Below are 22,037 nucleotides of genomic sequence, written 5' to 3' on the forward strand. Positions count from 1 at the left end.
CTCCAAGTCCAAGTTGGGATGACACCCCAGCCCTTTGAAGAGCCCGCTTTGGAGGAAGACATCCCAATTAGTGATGGTTGGATAGTTGTCATTCTGGGAGAGGGTCGTCGCCAGACGCGATGAATCCGGGTTCCAGAATAGCTTTGGTTCTGGTAGCAAGCAAGCCAGCGATCTATCTTTCGCGGGTATCCCATGACGGCGATATTGAAGTGAACCTCCGTGGTTCCTGTCACACCGTCCAGCTTGGACTTTGCTAGGTTCCCAAGTGATTCCCAGGCCTGAATCCTGTCGACCCCTGATCCGGCATATTTGGATAGTGCTGAGTCGACAGCTTCTTGGACCGCGCCCCCCAACTCCACGTCGAAACTGACTTGTCTCCTATCACAGCCAACTAGCGGAGTCGCGACTGCAATCGGTGGTCAGTGACCCAAAATTCCAGTTCATGTTCTACTCTTCCTCGTAAATCAGTTGAAGGCAATATATAGCTACTAGTTTTCAAATGTGGGGAGACGCAACGTTGAGACCTTTAGCTCAGTGTCAAAACGAAGGAAAATTCGCCCATTTTGACCATCAGCATTGGAGACATCTATCTAACACCAAGACAATTACAGCTCATCCATTTAGTGTTCAACCACTTTATTTCGGTGGCATCCTGGTCTCCAAAGAACCAGTCCTTCAGCGCTTGATAAGGTCCCCTGTCAGCCAATTTCTCCTGACACCGCCACCACCATGACAACCAGTTCAATTCCCCAGTTCTGCAAACATCTCCTTGGCCCTTGAAAATGGCAGCTGGCAGCGAAAATACGAAAGCACGATTGGCAGACGTGGCGAGATGGTGCAGCCCGTCAGCAGCCATGCCAAAAGGACCAGCACAGATAACATAACCCTTGCAAAGCCCATGTTTGATAGGTAACCAATTGAGACGGCAGACTGGCATCACGCGCACCCGGCCGACCCGTTTCAGGGTGCTGGAGCATGGGAATGCCGGTGACACAGCATATCACCTGAATAGAACGTTGACCGGTGGGCGGAGGAGCTCAACCACCCAGCCTGCTTCTGCCTCTCAGTCCCTGCCTTTAATTATCCGACACCGGGGTACATTCCTCACACAAACATCAAACCTTGACTTGCATGGCACCGTTTGCCGTTGCAGGGGGATCTCGTGTTGCCGTATTGAAAAGTAAGCGAGTAAAGCCACTCGGCTTGCTTGCACCAAAGCTGAGACAAGAGACTCCAAGTATTCTTCGGATCTGCTGTAGGAGTGTTGGGGCCATGGCACATAGCCGGCCACATCTTGCAGGGGCTTCAGAATGAGGCGGGTGAGTCAAACATCAAGCAGGCCGAAGGCTGAATTCCACGTCCTCCCGCCGGTCACTGGCCCAGAGAAACATGAATAGGGGAAAAAAGCAAGGGTTGGAAAGCCACTGTGTCGCCAACACAGCCGACGTGACGCGTCAGTTCTTCCTGGAGTAAACGGCAAGGCCTCAATCGAGCTCCCTTCGACTGGAAACACACTGTCTTAGCATTGGGATATGATGCTATGATGTGTTGACAATGTGTTCTTTGTTATAGTTGAAGCCCGGCCCTTGATGGGTTAACTGAGCTAGAAGATCGACTGGAAACACTGCATCCAACGTTGTTAATAAGATCACGGATCATGCTTTACCCCGCCTTGAGGCTTTGCGTAAGACAGCTACTTGGGATGGTTGCGTCATGCGAGACTGTCAGCTGCCAGGACTGAAAGGCGGAAGCAGTTACGGTAATCCTTGTCGAGGGGGGTAATCTCTTCTGTGATTTGGCACCTTCCCTTTTTGTTTCGTGCCGGAAAGGTGCCCCTCACGGACATCTATACTGTAGCTGAATGGGCTGTTGATTGCAAGAGCGGGGGAAGCAACAGAGCACAATAGGGTGTGATGGGCGTGCATGCATGGAACTTCGGGGTGGGGCTCGGAGGGCTCTCGTTGCAAGTTGAGAGCGATGCGCGTACTGTACAAAAACAGTGGATGATGATCGCTTGGGCCTGGGGACACAGCACGATAATAAACATTCTCACAACAAACCAAGCTCCCAATCAGCTTCCACCAAACAAAGAGGAGGTTTAAACCTCTTATGCCGTCAAGCAGAGCCATATAGGATATCAACGTCTTCAACAGCTTGCCGACTCTCAGCGTGAAATGACACGCTGAAAGAGCATCTCGAGGCCCTCGACTCCCATATAGACCTCTCAGAGCTGCGGTTTGACCTCCATAACCCTCCCCCCCCCCCTTTTTTTTTTCCCCCACGAGTCTTTTATTCTAATTTAGCTTTTTGCCCTTCCTATAGTAATACCTTCGAACGGTGTTATATAAGCGAGAAAGTCGATTTTATCCTCCTTCGTAAGCACTTCTCCATCGTCGAGGAAGAGCGCGCCGCCGAGTTCAACCACGTCTCGATCCCATGGCTCATCCCCACGGACGGCAAGGTGGCCGGCGGCTACGTCGTGCCCCGGCCCTGGCGCTTCTGGGACGACAAGCTGGAGCCATACGAGTTCGACTTTAACCACCCGGGCCAAGAGGATTATAATCTGGTCGAGATGCTCAAGAGTAATCCTTCCGCCGACAAAGCCTCGGAGGCTTGGCTTGATCTTGGGAGGTACGCAAGGGAGGTGCTCGCCGCGCAGGACACCCGCCGCTTCGCTTTGGGCTTTGCTCTGTGTGGATCTCTCATGAGGGTTTAGGTGTTTGACCGACTCGGAGGGATCGCGTCCGAACAGTTCAACGTCAACGACGACGGACTTCAGTTTATTCGCACAATCCTCGGCTTTCTTTGGATGAGCAAGGAGGAACTTGGATAAAATCCGACTATCATCTGGAAAAACCTTGAGCGATTCATCGAGATCAAGCGGAATGGTTCAACGGAGCGAATCATTATCGACCAGGTGATGGAGAAGCGCTTATGAGGGAGGACGAGACGGATTTTCGCAATGATGTGATGTCGCTCCAAGATGTTACCGCAGGCTGAGAAACGCGAGTGCAGGACAAAGCACTTGCGAGCTATGGGGGAAAGGGAGTTCAATAGAGGTTAGTCTTGATAGGAGCCTGCTTGGTTTCGTCATGGAGTTGGGAAGCGTGGTCCAAGAGGTAGCCAGCTCCACGGGTTTTCAATATGCCATGTTTCAGATTGATAGAACTCAGACTTAGAAACCCCTTGGATAACTGGCAAAGTCCAAGGTAGATGGTCTCACTAATAAATTCTTAGCCAGAGCTTCAAAGTAATCCGCCAAGAGCCATTGCGCACACCAGAGAGCTGCTTCCTCTTCTCACCCGCCTCGAGGGGATACCGAACATGAGCAGGCTGAAATTTAGGTTGAGACCCAACCCATGTATATTTGATTGCCATCAACGCATATAAGAAATCGGTAAACTATCCTTTCTGTAAAACACCGAGATTCATTTGAGAAGTAATGAAGTTACACCAGAATCCTGGACAGTGCCACAAAAGTGGCCCACACATTTGATACATCAGTAACGCAGCCTGGCATGGGAAGGGTCGCTGTGAAAAAGGCATAATGTGGTTTGCCCAAAACTCATATTTTTTCATTTCTTTTCAGGTATTGATCCAGGATATCATGGTGAGATTGGCCAGAGATGTGTGTGCCTGATTATTAAGGCTTATGTCAATCATGGCTGGGATCCTGAAACGCCCTCAAACGCGACCAACTCCTCCTCTCCACCGAAGCTCACTCCGGGTACAACCATGAGGTACTGCGTCCTATGCGGAATCCCCATCACCCGATTACCCAATGAACCATGGCTCCAGGAATTCCGAGCCGGTGAGTGACGGTTCCCCTCCAAAGAGTCAGCTATCTAACCCCTCTCAGTGTGGGTCGAGGCCACGCGCTGGGACGATGTCAAGCTGTCCGGGGTCGGCATCTGTAATGAACTTGACCAGGTTGGCGTTGACTCAGTTCCGAGACACGCCGACAGGCGCTACGACGACCCTCTCGGCCCAGGACCCATGATTGACGTCGAGCTGCGGATATTCCAACTTGAGCACCTGATACCTCCCGAGTACCGCGTCAGAGAGCCACAGGCGTTTTGGGGATGGGCATTTCACTCATCCTGCTGGGACCTGCTTAACCAAACCTTTACGCCGGATCTGAATCTTCTTTTTGGTGCCCTTCTTTCAGTTCCCATTGGCTTGGACGGTATCATCAATTGGGGTCATACCTATGGAGGAGCCGCGGCATTTCGTCATCGAGGCTCGGTCTCAACCTTGATAAGTTGTTTTCCCGACTTTTTCTATATTCCTCCAGACTTTCGATCGGATCCTTTGCACCTCCCCGGTCTTACGGATGCCATCAAGAACGATCTTGACCTCCAGGGTGACCCCTCTCAGTGCCGCCTTGCAATTGCCAATCTCTCTTTAGAGAAGGACATATTCTCCCGCCTAGCCCCTGAGCTCCTTGAACAAATCCTCACCCTCCTCCCCACTCGCGATGTGCACTCCCTACGTCTTGCGTCCCCAGTCTTTGCCTCACTGAGCTTGTCGGCAACGTTTTGGGCATCACGATTTCGGCAGGGCAACCAATTTGAACACATAACCGAGGTTTCTCACAACCCTCCAAAATCCTGGAAAGTGCTATATCTTACCGTTCGGACTCTGAGCCGCGATAATCCCAACATGGCCAGTCGAAGACGCGTCTGGAAGCTTATCAAGTGCCTGCAAACTACGGTTTCCCAGATGGTGAATACCCCTTGCAATGGGTCCCCGTTGGAAAGTTGGTTCGAGTCTTTCATGCCAGCTGAGCCTTCAAAAGAAGAAGGCTTTTGGCAAACGGCAAAGCGCGGAATCATTGACCCAGAGGCGAGGTTTCACCGTGGCTGTCGAGTCTTGCGAGTCCGGACTCTTCATACCTCGCAGCCGCTTCGAGTCCAGTGCGTGTCTGTATCTCTCGTTCGCACAGGGATGGGTGTTTTTGTGTCTGGTCTCATATTCATCTACCAAGATGGAAAGCAAGATGCTCTAGGATATATACACCAAGATCAAAGCGTCCCCATCCGATTCTCCACCCCCCAGCGTATACAGGGATGGCAGCTGGCTCTCGATACGTCAGGTATCAGGTCGATCGCCGTCGTTACTGAGGATGGGACAGTTTCTCCTTGGGCAGGTGAACCAGGAGACTTTCCAAAATGGCACTTGGCAGAGGACGAAGGTATTACCGCCGTCAGGGCAGAATTCGACGTTGGTTTCACCCTTTGCCAACCCACCTTGATGGCGACTAATCTTGTACTACTCCATTCAGGCCCTCAAAATGGTTTCACTCAGCCGGAATAAGCCTCGCGGCCTCCCGAGCAAGCATGAATGGCGAAACAGTCGTCTCTGGTACAATGTACCACCAGATCATCTGTTGTTTGACGGAAACGACGACTATCACTCACAAGATTCTTCCGGCCCGATCATCTCGACTGTCCTATTTGGTGGATCCGACAGACGTTTCATCTCGAGTCTTGTTGAGATTGCCATTTGGACTTTCAATGGTGCATATATCGGGAAAATGGAATTCCTCTACGCCGATGCCTCGCAGAACCAGCATCTGGGCGACATGGAGCCCGCCGGGAGCATTCCCCCAAGAGAACAGAGAGACAGTTACCAAAGAACCTCGATGGCGATTGACAGCACCGGGGGCGAGGAGCTAGTAGGTATCGAGGTCAAAGAGATGTCGGGCTATGTAATAGGGTTGAAGGTATACGTCCTACGACTTCTCGTTGACGCTCACTGACACCACCGCAACATCCTACAGCTTCGAACAAATTTCGGCCGAGAGGTCACATCCCCTCAGCATCTCATGTCAAACAGGATCAGATGGAGGGCAATTAAACCAACCGGCTCAAAGGTTGTCGGCCTATTTTCTACGCATGTAAGTTCGCCTTATCCTTTTGACCCCATTTACACAACAGTGAAGGACTAACTTTCATCTTCAGAGCCACATCTTTCAAAATGTTGGGCTAATATCGACATCCCTAGGCGTGGAGGATGGCTGAGCTTATAGTGCGCGAATCAGGGATCTTCGGCCAGTATCCTAAGAAGGCGAATACACGAGATTCGTGTTACTACACCATGGGTGTCTACCAGAGTATATAAAGAGTCTGTATTGTCTATAGTAAATCCAATTGTGCAAACAACTAACCCCTCCATAACTATCACCAAGCTAACTTGCATTATTGTCCGCAATGATGACAAGAAGCCATTATTATTGTCCTTAATAATGACAAGAGGCCATCAGCCACAACAGCAAAAAACACAGTCATTAATACATGGCGGTATTAAACTGACTTGTATGAATGAAACATGCCTGACACTCTATGCAATATCTCTTCTCAGGAACACAGTCCACATATCTGGCGCTTCTCGATGCGCATCCCAGTAATGGTTATGTTGCTTATGAATCAGCCGGTAGCCCCTTCGTTCATACCACTCGTGGTTAGTTGTCTGCCGCCTGTCAGTTTGCAGCCCCAAAACGATGTCACAAGTCATACCTTTGGTAACTGGCCAGTCTCCTCCAAGGCCATTTCGTTAGCACTATCCTTGTGCAGAGTGTCCAGTGCCAAAGTCTTGGCACACAACGGCTCGTTGACAGCCATGGCCTCAGCGATATCCATGGCAGCACGGCCAATGCCTTTGCTCTGCAAGGCTTTTGATACGTAAAAGGTCTTGATCCAGTAAACGCCAGTTTCCGGAAAGTCTAGGCCAAGATGGGCAGCCTCCACATTTTCGTCATCTAGTGAGATGTGACCGACTGGATAAATCGGCTCTTGACTAGGCGTGCGCGGCTTGGCTCGGATAGTAGTTGCGGTGTCGACTAGTGGTGTTTTCTCCTAGAGACTGATCAGCCATCGACTGGCATGAGCTTGGTGTATGAAGTGCGTACCGCTGGGAACTTGTCAAAGTGTAATTGGAGTGACTCCTGTGTACCGGGGTCATCAGGTGATAATGTCTATTCAAAGTTCAGCCCACTATCAAAGTCGAGATCAAAGAGGCAAAAGACTCACAATCCAGTAAATGCACTTGTGTCCCGACCTTTGCTTGTCACGCCACTTCTTCTCAACAAGTTCCTGGTTCCATCCGCACTGAACCCGCTGCTCGACGAGTCTCGCAACGTGCTCTGGGGATTCTGGGTCCCAGGGGACCAATAAGAGCTGATCTTGACGAGTTGCCAGAGACATGCTGAAAGTATAGGCCAACTCTTTCACTTCAGAAATAGGGCCAAATAGCGCAGTTACGATAATTTCTCGCAACCGGGTTTCCTTCAGTAAATGTAGCCGACGAGTCTTGGTCACTTTGTCAGCGTGAGTCATTGGAAGGCGCCGAGGATATTTTTATCCACCAAGGGCGCGCCTTTTGACATTTGGCCCAAAATAGCGCAAGCGGAGGTGAATAAGGCTTCTCTGCTGCGTCGCACAGCATTTTGGTGCAGCGAGGTACGAAATTTACTGTTATCAGCTTCGGCACTAGGAGATTTTCCAAGCCTTGGGTTTAATAGTTTAAACCTGTCACCGTATCAAAGGGAACAGAGCAGCCGGCTCAGATCTCGGATCCGAAGAAGGGACTCCACACGCCTTCACGGGGACAGGGTTGTTTCTTAGCTCATCGCTCGAGTCAGGGCCGGCTTCGGAGTTGACATGGGTTCTTTGGCGATTTTGATATTGAGCCTCCTAAATCAGGATATGATTTTGGCTCAGGCTGGGTGAATAAATGGGATCTTCCCATGACTGTGTCAAGATGCGAATAGCTTCGATATGATACCAGCTGCATCTGCAGGCAGCTAGGTCACGCGCAAATAACGACTGGCCAGATCTTATGCGGGGAAGTGAGACAGCTTGGAGACGGGCGATCCTGTGTGCTTCCCCGGACAAGCAAGACGCGCGGAATCATTTGATACTGCATGTACTGCAACTGCTGATGGACAAGGAGTGATGCCACACGAAACGAGCATTTAAGCAATGGGCAAGGTCAAGCCATTTCAGTTTCCGAATCAAGGAGAGGTATAGGGTGACAGACCACACCTCTTTGTCCCCAAGTCTCACGATGGCTTGCCCAAGAGTCAGGATGGCAGCCAGGGACATTCAGAAAACCACCAGTAGCTATCCAGCGACGTTCCGACGTGGGGTGATGATGGCCAACGGCTCTGGTTGAGGGTGTATTGAAGGATAAACCACCAGGTTCCCCGCAGCTCTCGACCCAAGCGCCTTCGACATGGGGGATGATGGATGCGGGGCCCCGGCATTTTGGGGGTCGGAAGAGGGCATGGCGATCAGTATGGAATTTGGTGTTTGGTGAGCTTCTCCTGGTTTGAGAAGCCAGTAGAGCATCAACAGGGAAATAGAAGGGAGAATGAAGAGACACCATAACTCATTTCCAGCTCACGGAGTCTAGCATCAAACGCCTACTATCTCCAGCCATTCATCCCCAGGTTTCGGTACTTCGTCCTCCCCCAGACTCTTTCATGCCGTCATGGCCTGTTTTCGTGCCATGGCCTGATCCCTCACTCCACCTCTCCTGCGGAGAAAGCCCAAAAACTTGGAGTTTCTATTGGCAAAAAAAGCAATAAAAGTTCATGATGCCAAGGCAGCCAACCCCTCCGCCTGCCCGGGGCCTCAGTTAGCCGACATGCCCCGAATGCAGAAGACAATGCCTCAGTAAACAGGCCACGATGAGTTCCGGAAAATTAACGTGTGTGGGCAGCTTCTTATAAGCTCTCAGATGGCCCCTCATTACCCCGGAATTGGAAAGGCTTTTCTAAAGTTTGTCGATCGTGGAGAAGCTCGAGTTAGCTTGTCTGTCTCACTAATACGCGACCACCTCGGCTTAACGACATTGCCGAGAATCAAAACATTCAACGATTCTTTCTTCCAACATCAACAACTGGTATACAAACTCAGCATGCGGTACGGTCTCATCGCACCGGCTCTTTGCCGGACCCTCGCCCGTAACCCCCGCATCGGCGTCACCATCTGTGAGCGGAGTCTGAGAAAGCTCTCATCCATGCGCAGCGGCAAGCCTTTTGAGGAGGAGAACTGCGGCAACTACAACCCAAGGAACTTTTACCCTGCGCGTATTGGTGAGACACTTGGTGGAAAATATGAGCTCATCTCCAAGCTGGGATGGGGAACCGGTTCCACTGTTTGGCTTGCGAGGGCTACATCTTGGTGAGCATCCTCTCGCATACGTCATCATTGACTCTAACAATCTCAGGCTTCCTTGGCAAAATGACCGCTACGTTTCTCTCAAGATCACAAACAACACTCCAGCGGTTCGGGCCGCGGCTCGTAAGGAGCTTGACCTGACAGACCATATCTTCTCTGTCCCAACGTCGCACCCCGGTCGCGAGTACATCCGCGGCGTCCTTGACTCTTTCGAGGTCGAAGGGCCCCATGGCACGCATCTCTGCATGGCCATGGAGCCTCTGCGACAACCGCTCTGGATGCTGGGACAGCAGAGTGGCCTTACCAGCTGGGTCCAGCCACGGACCATCAAGGCTGTGCTACCAAGCATCCTCAAGTCGCTAGACTACCTACACTCCGAGGCTGGCATTATCCACACAGGTGAGTTTTATATGAAGTGTTTCATGCACACACCTTACTTACACCTATCATAGATCTCAAGGGCGACCACTTCATGGTTCCCTTCGAGGATACCCGTGTCCTCGAAGAGTACGCCATCCGCCAGACAGCCAACCCAGCGCCCTGCATCCAAAGGAGCGGACGCCCTATCTACGAGTCACGCAACAGCTTCGGCCATCTAAGGGGAGACGTCACCTACGTCAAGCTTACTGACTTTGGTCTCGCCGTCCACGGTAACATGAAACATAACCACGACATCCAGCCTCGAGAGTACACCGCCCCTGAGGTCATGCTCCGAGCTGGCTGGACTTACTCTGCTGATATATGGAACCTTGGTCTCGTGGTATGTACCCTCCTCTCTGAGCAATACAGTGTGTCTAACTCAGCCTCAGCTATGGGAACTCCTTGGCGACGTTAACCTACTTAGCGGCCGTATTCCTGGCCACTGCAACTTCTCCAACAAAACGCGCTTCGCCCAAATGATCCGCCTCCTCGGCCCTCCCCCCTCGGAGCTCCTCGCCCGTGCCGACCGCGGAACTCTGTCCAAGTACTACAACGAGCAAGGCAAATTCAGATACCCCGAGCTCATCCCCAACGAGATGTTTACACTTGAAAACTCGACGCCCATGCTCGAGGGCCAGGAGCGAGCACTCTTCATCAACTTTGCCCGTCGCATGTTGACCTGGTTGCCTGAGCAGCGTGCTACAGCTAAGGAGTTGCTCGATGATCCTTGGCTCACGTCGATCGGCCGTAATAGGCCCTGTGGGTTTGGATACCTCGAGGACACACGTCTAACTTAGGGACGAAAGATCTTTCTTTGGAATGTGGCTTGGAGTTTGGCGTTGGGTTGTGGCGTTACGGGCTGGGAAAGGGTTAATCAATCACGCAAGAAATTGTAGGAAGCTATTCCGAGCAAATATCCATTTTAGTTAGTGCCTGGAGAACCATGGCAGAATACACAGAATATCCACTATCCTTTTCCTTATTTATCCAGGTACCTCTCTTTGGATGCACCAACGACGTGGGTTATAGGGGTACCTGGAGTTCTAGGCTGTCTACTCATTAACATCTATCATCACTGATCACTGTCATCCAACTTCGGCGGGCTAGATCACAGGAGAGGTGAGTTGATTAAAATATGTGAATAAATACAAAGTCTATGACCGAACCCAGTCTAATGTCTAGTCTATCTTTCTATGAAAGGAAATTATGTTATTTAGGACCTAGCAGGTTCCCTTTTACTCGGCCTTCTTAGAGGTCTTTGTACGGAGCTTCATCAGAACGTACACCAAAGCGTACGAGCTGATGGCAAAGATGACAACAATGGCCGCATCCCGCCAGCCATAGTAGTACTCCTTCAGGTTAAGGGTTCGGAGGTAGTCCTCACCCTTGGTGTAAGAGCACACCTTGCACTCGGACGTCGCATCCGGGTTGACGAGGTTGCTGATCATGCCCAGGCCCTGGCCGAGGTAGTCCTCCAGGTACTCGCCGCAGGTCGTGCCGTTGGGAGGATCGAAGCGTGCAAACTCCTTTTCGGAGCACTTAATGTCGGAGCCCCAAATGTCAAAGACAAGCATGCTGCCCATCAGGTAGTTGAAGGGGTTGAGCCAGTACATCCAGTACCGCCAGAATGCCTGGATCTGCTGGTAAGGCACCAACACACCACAGAAAGAGACAAGGGTACCCAGGAGGAGGGGGTTGACCAAGGAAGCAAAGACCTCGTTGGGCGCGTAGGCGGCGACAAACTGGCCGATACCAGTGTAGACAAACTCGTACATGAGCATGACGAAAAAGGTTGATCCGGCGCGCGAAGCATCATCAGGGAAACCAACAGTGTAATACCAGCAGACATAGTAGAAAACAGCGCAGAGGACAAGGTAGGGGACTTCAGAAACGATCAAGCCCGTAACAAAGGCGATCCATGAGTACATCTTGGACTTCTTCTCTCGCGTCTCAAAGATGTCGCGTCGATGGATGAACAGGGGCTGGAGCTGGGCCATGACACCAGGAGCGACAAAGATGAAGTTGAAAACGGTAAACAGCTTAAGCTGAAGCTCACCGACGGAAGAGCCAATGTTCCAGAATGTGAAACCGTTGAATAGGGCCGAAGTGATGTGTAGAATAAGCTTGTTGTTGATGTAGTCGGTGTTGCGGTACAGAGACAAGTTCATGCGCTGGGTAACAAGTCTGATCTGCTCCAACAGACTAGTAGCGAACTCGTTTCCGTCGTCAACAGTTCCAGGGGGCTTGGAAGCAGCATCCGAGATGATGTGATCGAGTTCCTTTTCGACAGCCTCGTGCTCAGGAGACGATAGCCAGACCTGGTTCCAGTCCTTGCCCTGGGACAAGTGTCCAGAGACAACATCAATCATATGCTCGGCAGGGTTGACATCCTGAGGGCAAGGAGCGCCGTAGCGGCCAAAGTACTCTCGAACCGTCTTGGCCTGTTCACCAATGTCGCCAAAGTAGACAGTCTTGCCACCCCTAGCAAGCAGAAGGAGGGTATCGAACTGGGCGAAGAGCTGGGCGGAAGGCTGATGGATGGTGACGAGAACAGCTTGGCCGACGCCAGCCAGCTTGCGCAAGAATCGGACAGTGTTGTAAGCAGACTGGCCATCAAGACCAGAAGTAGGCTCATCGAGGAAGATAAGGATGCTAGGCTTGGAAACCAGTTCGACACCGATGGTGACACGCTTGCGCTGCTCGACACTCAGACCAGCGCCAACCTCACCAATAAGAGTATCCGCAAGGTCGTGAAGTTCCAGAAGGTCAATGATGGTATCCACATACTTGAGCTTCTCCTCACGGGGCGTGTCGCGGCTTTGTCGTAGAAGGGCAGAGAACTCGAGAGCCTCGCGAACAGTGGCAAAGGGTTCGTGGACATCCAGCTGCTCACAGTAGCCGGCAGATCGTTGGAAAGAAACAGGCAGGGGTCGGCCGTCAACCATGATCGAGCCGTGAATGGTTCCCTCAGTCTTGCGCTGAGCCAAAACGTCCAGAAGAGTGGTCTTTCCAGCTCCAGAGGCTCCCATCAGGGCACCCAGCATGCCAGGCTTGACCCAACCTTGAACATTATCCAGCAAAGTGCGGTCTCCAGAAGGTGTCTTGACAGTGTATGTGAGGTTCTTCCATGTAAAGACAGAGGTGTTGCGAACAAGGTCCTCTCGATCCGAGTTGCTGCCTGTATCGTCGGCGACAACACCATCTCGGTTGCTCGCAGCCTTCTTCTCACTGACTTGTCCCTCCTCATCGGCCTGGCGCAGCGCAGCAGTGACGTGGGCATTCTCTCGGGGAATGAGCAGACTGGGACCATCCTCGGAAGCGTTATGCCACTTGGAGGTCGCGATGACTGTGATGGCAACAAAGAGAGCCCACCAAGCCCAGACAATGCCAAAGTTTCTCCACAGGTGAGAGTGACTATATGAGAGGGACGCCAAGTAGTCATCGCCGGTGACAAAGTTCTGGCCGGGTCGTGCTCCGCCCACGCCAGCACAGGCCTGGTGGTCGGCGTTGTTGAAGCTAGGGCCGCTGGGCACAAGGTTGGGCCCAACACAAGGAATAATCTTGTTGTGGAACTCGTTGGAAAGGAGTGCATCAAAGCCATAGGCCATGGGGTTGATCCAGAAGATCCAAACGAACCAAGGGTGCATCTGGGGTTTCTGAATCATGTAACCAGAGTAGATGATGGTTGCCGAGATGAGCAAGCCGGAAACCTTGGAGGCACCATCAAAGGTGCTGAATCCGGCACCAACAGCTCTGAAAAGCGCAGTCATACACTAAAGAAACAAGTCAGCATTGGGAATTGGGAGTATCAATATTGCACTTACCATGGTGATGGCAACCAAGATAACCCAGAATGTGAAGAAAGCCCCGGCACTCGAGGTCAGGCCAACCATGAAGTACAGGATGATGGAAAATGTCGAGACTTGGAACAGAATAACCGGGATATCGGCCGTGATCTGAGCGATACAGAAAGCGGCAGGGTGGAAGAAGGCAAACGACTTGTGCTTGAGAAGTACCGGACGACCAGTAAAGGAGTCGGTGACCTCAGACATGGACAGGAGAGAGTTGAACAGGATGGCGAAGAAGCAAGCACCAGACTTGATGAACAGACCACCAGAAGTATCAGGGGCGTTGTAGAACAGAGAACCGGCGATGAGGGCTTGGATAATGGTGGACACCTGCTTGATGATGAAGGTGGCCTTGTCTCCAAGCAGGATCTGATACTGGCGCTGGACACAAGCCTTGACCTGCTGGATGAAGCCAACTGTCATGGGATCCTTGTCGGCTAGCTTCTTGTCCTTCTCTTGGCGAACACCCTCCTTGAAGAGTCTAGTCCTCTCCTTAGCGGCATCGGTTGTTGGGTAGTCATACTCGGCAATCATGCGCTGATAAATGGGTGACTTTTCGTACTCGACCCGAAGCATGTCCGCATTTCGGGGGAACCGGTTCTCGAACTCAGGGCGAACATCTCGCTCGGTTGGGACAGTGACACCAGTCAGGTAGTCAGCGACGTTGGCTCCATGCTGGCAGATGAAACCCATGCTCTCCATGAAAGGACGAGCCTCCTTCAGAGGGCCATAGTAGACCTCCTTTCCTTCGTCCAGGACCAAGACCTTGTCAAACAAGTCGTAAATGCCGTTACCAGCTTGGTAGAGGGTAACGATGGAAGCTAGACCGAGGACATCAGTCATCGCTCGAATCGCCTTGGTGTACTCAAGAGCTCTGGATAAGGTTAGTACGTCAATGGATAAGATGTTGTTGAGAAGACTCACGTGCTGGCATCCAGACCACGGGTAGAGTTGTCCCAGCAGAACACGGAACCTCGAGTGGTCAAGGTCTCAATAATGGACACTCGCTTGCGTTCACCACCAGAAACACCTCGGATGAAGGCGTTACCGACCTTGGTGTCGTGGGTATGCTCAATACCCATGGATTGAAGAAGGAAATCCCGTGTCTCAACCCTCATCTCTTCGGCAGATGTCACTCCGTCGGGGAGCTGGAAGGGTACCTTGAGCCGGGTCGCGAAATCCATCGTTTGTCCAACGGTGAGGGATGGGAAGAACAGCTCCTCCTCTGTGTTCATCACGATCTGGCCTCTGTAGTTCTTGGCCTCCTCAGCCGTCATGGATCCGTAATGAACATCACCAGAAACGGAGGCGTAGCCTCGTCGGTGGTTGGCAATCATGTTGAGAAGCGTTGTGCATCCAGAGCCAGGTCGACCAAGAACAAGGAGCATCTCTCCAGGCTTGACGCATCCATGGCTATTGTCGAGGATGGCCTTCAAGGGTGGCTTGTGGCGGGACTCTTTGACAAGCTTCGGGATGTTGAACTGGGAGACGACGTTTTCGTGAATAGCGGCATCGGCCGTGATGACTTCGACGTTGAGGTTTTGCCAAGTGACACCGAGTTCACGGTCGGGGAAGCCAGAAGATCTATCGCGTTCTTTGAAGGCGGCCACCTTGGGCTTCAGAGCCCAATCGGAATCATTGTGTTCGAGCTCGTTCATAGGGGTCTTGTCATAGACCGTCTGGGAGTCGCTGTCGTTGGAGTCCATGGTGAGTGTCTGGGCAATGGCCCCGTCCTAGCTAAGGATGCTAGCCGCAAACCCCAGTCGTACAATGGGTGAATGCCTTTAGGTTTGAAAAACAAATGGCTACAAGTTTGACAAGGTTGAAACTGCCATTTTCAGCAGGGAGAGGCCAAGACCAGGTTTTAAAAGAAAGGAGGCGCTGCGTAAATACTAATCAGGACCCATCAGTCGGAGGTGTTGGCTAAATGGTGACAACAACATGGAGGATAGCGGGCTTTCTCGGGAGTCCGACGCCAACTCGAGATTGGCGAATAGAAGCATTCCATTTGCCAATTTTGAATGAGCCTCAACTCGAGCGGATCCAATGGATCCACATGTCTCTGACACACTGCTTGACATTTTGCGACACATGCTCGCACTCGCAGCGCTGTCGCCGCTTAGTCATTAGCCGAGATGGTGTTGGGATACGCGAAAAACAACACTCCAAAGACGCAATCAGGGAGCAGACGCGGTCCGTGGCATCCGATTGAGATAGAAAAGATGGGTCTAATGCAGTGGGATATTTCCACTCTGCTCGATAAGCATGTGCGTGTGGGGAGCGCGGAGAACGGACACGAACGTCAAGATAAAAGCGAAAGTCGGTGCCTGAAGGAGCCCTCAGATGCGTGAAAAGTCCGGGCACGGCGGGACAATTACAATGTCGGCCTTGGTAAGCAGCGAAGTCCGGGATGACGTAGGTGCCAAGGTCTGTCAAATGCCGCCGATTGCTTCGTATCTGAGCCCCATCGGCTCCGATTGACCGGGTTGACGAGAGGTTTTTGTGATGCGAACCGTGTTGGTCGGAAAGATGCTCAAAGCTCGATGCCGCTGAGTCAGCGGTGGTTTGAGTTTGTTTGAGTGAAGTGGATCGCACCTCCCACAATCCCACATGGAAAGCGGGCCATCTGCCGAAATTGTGGATCAATGCGGGAAGGTTAGCGCTGACGGGATTTCAGGCTAATCCCTTTTCATCCAAACTACCGCTGAGTCAGCGGAAGTTGGACAATCGATCCATTTCCCTCCTCCGCGTCACGGCGTCACCACCCCCAGCTCTGAATCTTGAAACTCGTTTTGTTGGTCTCGGGCTTTCGCGTTCGGAGTTTCAGAAGACGTGTCCCGATTTACCGACTCCGTTCGGGACTGACACATAGCTATCACTTCCGCCGCCCTCCCTGGACTCGAGTTCGGCAAAAGCCAGCTTTAGGGCTCTTGGGCTTGTCTCCTGCATCTCTTTGTTGCCTGTGGTACAACCCAGCCTGGCAGCCACGAGATAGGAACCAAGCTTTTGTCTGAATCCGAGCCATGCTTGCGTGCTGTCTCTGATTCAGTGCCATCTCCGCCATGGTCCAGAAAAGGGCTTGTGATGCCTGTCATAAGAGAAAGGTACGTACCTGGAACCAACCCTCAGTCACACCAGCTCTTTTATCCATAACCCTGGATATCTGGACCCTCTCTGTTCCCCATGATCGGACCATCTCTTGGCACCCTTGGTAGTTGATCAGAAGAACATTCTTTCTTGTGGGGATGCTTTGCCATGCCTGCTGACACTGGGTGGACGATAAACAGATCCAATGCGATTCCACCAGTTCCAAGACACCCTGCAACTGGTGTGAACATCACGGCTTGGCTTGTACATTTAACCGGGTTAGAGGCCGGAAGAAGAAGGCAAAGCCCAGGTGAGTGGTGTTGGCTCGGCCCATCGACATGCACCTAAGCTCGATAGAGCGGTAGGCAAACCCCCATTCGGCATGCTAACTCGCCCCCAGAACCACTCAAAGCTCCGAACAAAGTCTCGCAAAGAGACTGGAGCGCATCGAAGATGCATTGGCTCAAACTCTTGCTCGCCAGCGTGGTACCGATACCTCGTTGACATCGGTCCCCTCCAAACCCTCAACTCCTACTTCCACAAGTGTAACAACAACACCAGCGCCTCGCACCAGCTTGGATGAGACTACCAGATCCTCGATAAGTTTGGGCGAACAGTTTGACGCATTTGGGTCGCCATATGTATCACAATTATCACAATGCCCGCCTATCCCATCGACGCCGAGCGGCTTCACTAGCACCGTTTCATTCGGTCAGATTCATTACGGTGGCTGCCACTTTGGGCGGATCAGCCAACATAATGGCATGCCGATACTTTCTGCCGAAGGAATGAAGTGGCTATCGTCAAGGACTGGTGAGGATGTTTCGTTTCAAAAGTTCCAACCCCTCTCTCCGCGACAACGACTATTCTCCTCCACATCCTCCATCTCCAACTACTACAACAGCCCTTCCGACCTGTATGAGCTTCCCGATAGGAAGCTTGTCGACAAAATCCTCCGTGTATACCTCCACTCCGCCTTTCGACTTGTGTTTCCCGTCATCGACCGCGTCCTGTTTGAAGATACCCTTACCTCGGCATATGAGTCCTCAACCGAGCCTCTATCTCTTGACCAGATCAGTGCCAAATCTTGCGTTTATGCCTTCATCTCCATCATCTGCCTGTTCCAAGGCAGGGTGTCGGAGATTCCTTATCTCGACAGCGATGCCTGTGCCCAGAAGGCACACTACCTTTTGACAGATGCTCTTGAGGACACCAGCATTACAAGTCTTCAGGCTGTCTTTATGCTGGTATGTCTCACACAGGTATCCTAAGAATCCATCAAGTCATACTAACCTTTCTTAGCATATGCACCAAACCTTCTCTGGGCACTTGCAGTCGGCCGCTATGCTGCATGCCATAGCTTGCCGTATCATATTCATGCTTGGCGGGCATACATATACTCCCACCAAAGCCCATGGTACCGACGCCACTCGTGAAGAGCGCGAAACACGACAACTCCGAATGCTGTTCTGGTTGTGCTATATCTTTGACAAAGATATTGCCTTGAGAACCGGCCAGCCTCCTTTGATGTCTGACGACTACTGCGATCTCACCCTCCCTGAGGACTACATGAGTTGCTATTTCTACCTACCAGATCTCAATGAGAACCTAACATCACCATCCTATGACGATGAAAAGCTTATACCTCATCTTCCGGGAGATCCCCGACTGAGCCACCTCAAGGACAAGACAAGTCGCCTCCTCTACTCAGCACAAGCTGCCAAGAAGTCGGATGCAGAACTGCTTCGCGATATCCGTGAGCTTGATGAAGAACTCGAAGCTTGGCGACTATCGATCCCACCAGACTTTCGGCCTGCACTGTCGATAACTGAGAAATCCAAGGTGACGCTTGCGGGAATGCAGCTTCCCCGAAGCATGCGACACATCACGTTGCATCTGGAATATCACCATCTGATGACTGCTATCCACCGTGCGAGTGGACGATGCTGTGGGATGTCATCCGAGAACAATTCTGAGGATGGGGAATGGAAGGGAGGCATACAGTCTAGTATTGCCCTGTCGTTGGAGGCAAGCCGGTCTACAATCGTGTACCTGAGGGCGGCCATCGACGGGCTTGCAGGCGAAGCATTCTGGTAAGAGTTTCTCCGCAATAGCCGAGTTCCGCGTTTGCTCTATATATTATTACAGCTACTAACATTTACCTACAGGGTCGTCGTCTTTTATCCCACGGCTGCGATGATGAGTCTGTTTTTCAACCTTCTCATGAACCCGCTTGAGGAACAGGCCCAAGCAGATCTGGAACTTCTCAGCGACGCTGCTGGTCTAGTCAGGCAGCTGCCTGTAAGGCGGCTTACACCTCATGAGCTTACATACATGAAGCTGGTCAACGATTTTGTGACTGAGCTGATCCGGCTTTGCAAATGCGCAATCGCAAAGGCCACAAAAGAGCGGGAACAGAGGAACCGCGAATTGGAGTTGATGAGTATCTAATGAGCAGATTTTGGGAGGCACATTGTTTAGCGTGACAATCTTTTGGCGGGTTTGCATTGCTCGTTCTAGATTTTTGGTTTCGGGTGCTTTCTTAGAGGATATTAGACATGTAGGATACGGGGTCGGGTTGCTTTAGTGCAAGTTATAATTAGACTATCTGTTACATCTTCAATCTCTTTTGCCCTCTGACTTGTACCCATGTCCCGGGCAGTCGACGAGGTTCTGGAGACTCCTGTCGGGCGAGATAAAAGCTACTTATTCCCGCAAGTAGTCGCTACTGAGATGAATGTACTCACTAACACATGCTAGTGCAAGTCGCTCTCAATCCTGGCTGATGCGATACAGTCATGTGCAAACTCCTGAGCTATCCGAGAGATACAGACGCATCTCTGCTGTGAATATAATCAGAACAAATGACTATGCCACAACTGAATACATATATAAAAACAGAGGCATTTGCTTGTGTTGGAGCTAAAGGATTTGTTGAAGAATAGCCTCTGAAAATCAATCATTTGAGCTGGGCTCTAGGGTATGGGAAGGCGATCTCCATCTTCACTCATCTCCCGAGTGACGCAAATTAGTCTCTGGAGAGGTTTATGGGTCTGTCCGTTTCCCCTGGAAACAATATGTTCATTTCATTACAGACATTATGCGATGACGTAGCCAATGCACATCGCTCGTTGGCATCTAATATTTATCGCTTAGTACCACATTTCCAGCTTGATTTCACACTGATACTCTGAGAGAAGGGAGGTGACGTGACACATTGATTGGTAGGAATGCGACACAGCAACCATCTAAGAAAGGCCCAGATAATTGGTAACACAGGCTTGGGCTGGATCTGGTTCGTCACATTGAGCATCGGGTGGAACGTGGCCATGGAAGTGCGAATATCGCCATCGTAGCAACTCCATGAGCAAGTTATCTTGGGGAAAACAAGATTAGTTACCAAGATATGGTGAAGATGTGCGTCAGGGAGCCAGGGGCACTACTCAGAATTTCGAACTGCACTGGGAAAATATGCCATGAAATGTATTTAACATATAACTCGCTCCAATGTTATAAAACGTGACTAGAGTCGCTTAGAAGGGGACAATGTTGGCTGCCCAGAACAGCTCGCCTCGAGCATAGTGCTCGGTCAGAGGCTCAATGTTATCGATAGAGCATGCCTTAGCAGCAGGTTTGCCATTGAATCTGGCGTCGAGCCAAGCTTCAATATCGGCACGAGCCGACTCGAGAACTTGGCCGTGGCCCATCTCGGGATACAGCTTGGCATGGATCGGGCTCTTGGGATAGGATGAGCAAGTAAGGTTGAAATCCTCCATAGTCAGGACTGCAGGCGTGATGGTGTCGTTGACGCCCTGGATGACCAGCAGCGGTGCAGCAAGCGGATAAGGGCCTTGACCATTGTATCGAACAGCCCATTCATTGGTGGCGGGATGCTGGAGCCAGCTGGTGTTCTTGAAGAGTTGCTCAGGGCTGAGAGTACCAACAGCAGCAAAGCCAGTCTGGAAACACGAGTTGTCGAGAACTTGGAGTCGTTGCTGAGTAACATCGGCGAGATAGTCCTCAACCTTGATCTGCTTGGGAAAAAGCTTGGCAAGGGACTGAAGAAAGTAGACAGAGAATGGGCCTCCACCAGTTCCGGTCTGCTTCCACGAGAGAGGGATAAGCTTCTGGGGCCGCAGAGCGGGAGCAGCAGCTACAGCTCCGATGAATTCGCCAGCTTTGAGAAGACGCTCTTCGCCCTTTCGCGCAAGACGCTCTGCGGTACGCCAAGCCGTCATTCCTCCCTCGCTATGTCCAAAAACGGCCCATTTGCGACTCAAGTAGTTTCCGATAACCTTTCTGGCGGCAACAACCGAGTACGCAACATCGGCCGCGTGCAGGAAACCAGCCTCATACATAAATCCCTGTGGAATGTCGGATCCCTGGCCAGAGTAGTCAGGGGCAATGACGGCATAGCCAGACTCGGCCAGGATAAAGGGCGCCTTCCAGTCATAGTAGAGGCCTCTGTTGTTGGTTGTCGAACAGAGGCGGCTACGCCCGGCAGTGCCATGCGTCCAGACAACAGTCCGAAGCTTGCGAGGCTCCCCAGGAGTCGAGAGAGACCGGTGGAACGGGAGCAAAGCCCATGCGGTTGCGGGGATAGTGCTGTTGTTAATATCCTCGGTGGCATACATGAAGCGGTAAAGACTCAGGCTGGCGGGGATCGTCCAGTTGCGACTGAGCAGCGCAGCGGGTACAGCCTCCCAGCGGAGGATGTCACCTGGCTTTGCCGAAGAGATATTCGCCGGGGTACTGTAGAAGGGATCGCTGACAATGTCGCTCACCCAAAGTTTGGACTCGGACTGGTAGGTACCCTCGATGGCGGCTTGACAAGCGGCATCGCAACCCTTCTGGCAGTTGGTGTCGCAGATGCTTTGCTGAGCGCAAGCGGCTCCAAGGAGACCAGTCAAAGAGAGGAGAAAGCGCATTTTGAGAGAATGAATTAGCCAAGATGGAGCTCAGTGCGCCAAGATGGTTGTCTTGGTGTGTTGATCACGACACAGAGCGAACCTTTATATAGACATGTTCTTGTTGACACATCTTTTCCGCAATCGCATGACTCTTCGTTTACCATTCCGAAAGAACTGAAACGAGGGGTTTCAAGCGGTACGATTAAGGAAAGTGGTTATCCCTTGTCAGTTCTCTCAAGGTCTGTATAGAGTAATGCAGTCCGTGGAGGCACATGGGGTGGCCTGACCACCCAATGATTCTCTTCCCTCGAGCAACAACTGTCAAAATAAAGTTTAATAAACATATGCCGTGGAGACTTGCCGGTGATTCTAGAGTCCCAGCTATAGGCGGAACATGGATTTTGATACTATAGTTGATCATGGTGAACGAGTCGGGGGCGCATACAAGTGCCTATTTGGGAAGGTGTTGCCGCCGATCCATCAACTTTGGGCTAATTGACCGAGGTGAGGACCTGGCGGGGGTATCTTCAGTTCCTTTCGTCTATACCGAGGTGTCCTTCATTTATCGGAGCTCCTTATATTAATTA

The 22,037-nt window shown here is 51.6% G+C and overlaps 7 protein-coding genes across 7 annotated transcripts; 4 read left to right on the forward strand and 3 right to left on the reverse strand.

Moving 5' to 3' along the window:
- Positions 1 to 1,977: 1,977 nt before the first annotated feature.
- MRS44_004534 (uncharacterized protein) lies at positions 1,978 to 2,716 on the forward strand (the record flags this gene model as incomplete). The annotated part of the gene is made up of 2 exons (XM_065622240.1): positions 1,978 to 1,988; positions 2,323 to 2,716. 2 exons carry the CDS (start codon positions 1,978 to 1,980, stop codon positions 2,714 to 2,716), a joined length of 405 nt encoding a protein of 134 aa, XP_065478312.1.
- Positions 2,717 to 3,661: 945 nt separating this feature from the next.
- MRS44_004535 (uncharacterized protein) lies at positions 3,662 to 6,123 on the forward strand (the record flags this gene model as incomplete). The annotated part of the gene is made up of 6 exons (XM_065622241.1): positions 3,662 to 3,727; positions 3,799 to 3,811; positions 3,860 to 5,223; positions 5,285 to 5,725; positions 5,783 to 5,899; positions 6,007 to 6,123. 6 exons carry the CDS (start codon positions 3,662 to 3,664, stop codon positions 6,121 to 6,123), a joined length of 2,118 nt encoding a protein of 705 aa, XP_065478313.1.
- A 219-nt stretch (positions 6,124 to 6,342) lies between these two features.
- Positions 6,343 to 7,205, reverse strand: MRS44_004536 (uncharacterized protein; the record flags this gene model as incomplete). Its single annotated transcript, XM_046283222.2, has 4 exons — positions 6,343 to 6,471; positions 6,519 to 6,857; positions 6,911 to 6,976; positions 7,032 to 7,205. The coding sequence occupies 4 exons, from the start codon at positions 7,203 to 7,205 to the stop codon at positions 6,343 to 6,345; spliced, it is 708 nt and encodes a 235-aa protein (XP_046136331.1).
- A 1,717-nt stretch (positions 7,206 to 8,922) lies between these two features.
- Positions 8,923 to 10,402, forward strand: MRS44_004537 (uncharacterized protein; the record flags this gene model as incomplete). The annotated part of the gene is made up of 4 exons (XM_046280927.1): positions 8,923 to 9,188; positions 9,235 to 9,584; positions 9,638 to 9,945; positions 9,995 to 10,402. 4 exons carry the CDS (start codon positions 8,923 to 8,925, stop codon positions 10,400 to 10,402), a joined length of 1,332 nt encoding a protein of 443 aa, XP_046136330.1.
- A 438-nt stretch (positions 10,403 to 10,840) lies between these two features.
- MRS44_004538 (uncharacterized protein) lies at positions 10,841 to 15,159 on the reverse strand (the record flags this gene model as incomplete). Its single annotated transcript, XM_065622242.1, has 3 exons — positions 10,841 to 13,378; positions 13,430 to 14,327; positions 14,378 to 15,159. 3 exons carry the CDS (start codon positions 15,157 to 15,159, stop codon positions 10,841 to 10,843), a joined length of 4,218 nt encoding a protein of 1,405 aa, XP_065478314.1.
- A 1,719-nt stretch (positions 15,160 to 16,878) lies between these two features.
- On the forward strand, positions 16,879 to 18,991 carry MRS44_004539 (uncharacterized protein; the record flags this gene model as incomplete). The annotated part of the gene is made up of 4 exons (XM_065622243.1): positions 16,879 to 16,901; positions 16,941 to 17,787; positions 17,843 to 18,633; positions 18,709 to 18,991. The coding sequence occupies 4 exons, from the start codon at positions 16,879 to 16,881 to the stop codon at positions 18,989 to 18,991; spliced, it is 1,944 nt and encodes a 647-aa protein (XP_065478315.1).
- Positions 18,992 to 20,073: 1,082 nt separating this feature from the next.
- Positions 20,074 to 21,468, reverse strand: MRS44_004540 (uncharacterized protein; the record flags this gene model as incomplete). The annotated part of the gene is made up of 1 exon (XM_046283221.2): positions 20,074 to 21,468. The coding sequence occupies one exon, from the start codon at positions 21,466 to 21,468 to the stop codon at positions 20,074 to 20,076; it is 1,395 nt and encodes a 464-aa protein (XP_046136327.2).
- Between the last annotated feature and the right edge of the window lie 569 nt (positions 21,469 to 22,037).

Source organism: Fusarium solani (assembly GCF_023522795.1).
Source record: "Fusarium solani strain SB1 chromosome Unknown bctg00000002, whole genome shotgun sequence".
NCBI classification, from domain to species: Eukaryota; Fungi; Ascomycota; class Sordariomycetes; order Hypocreales; family Nectriaceae; genus Fusarium; species Fusarium solani.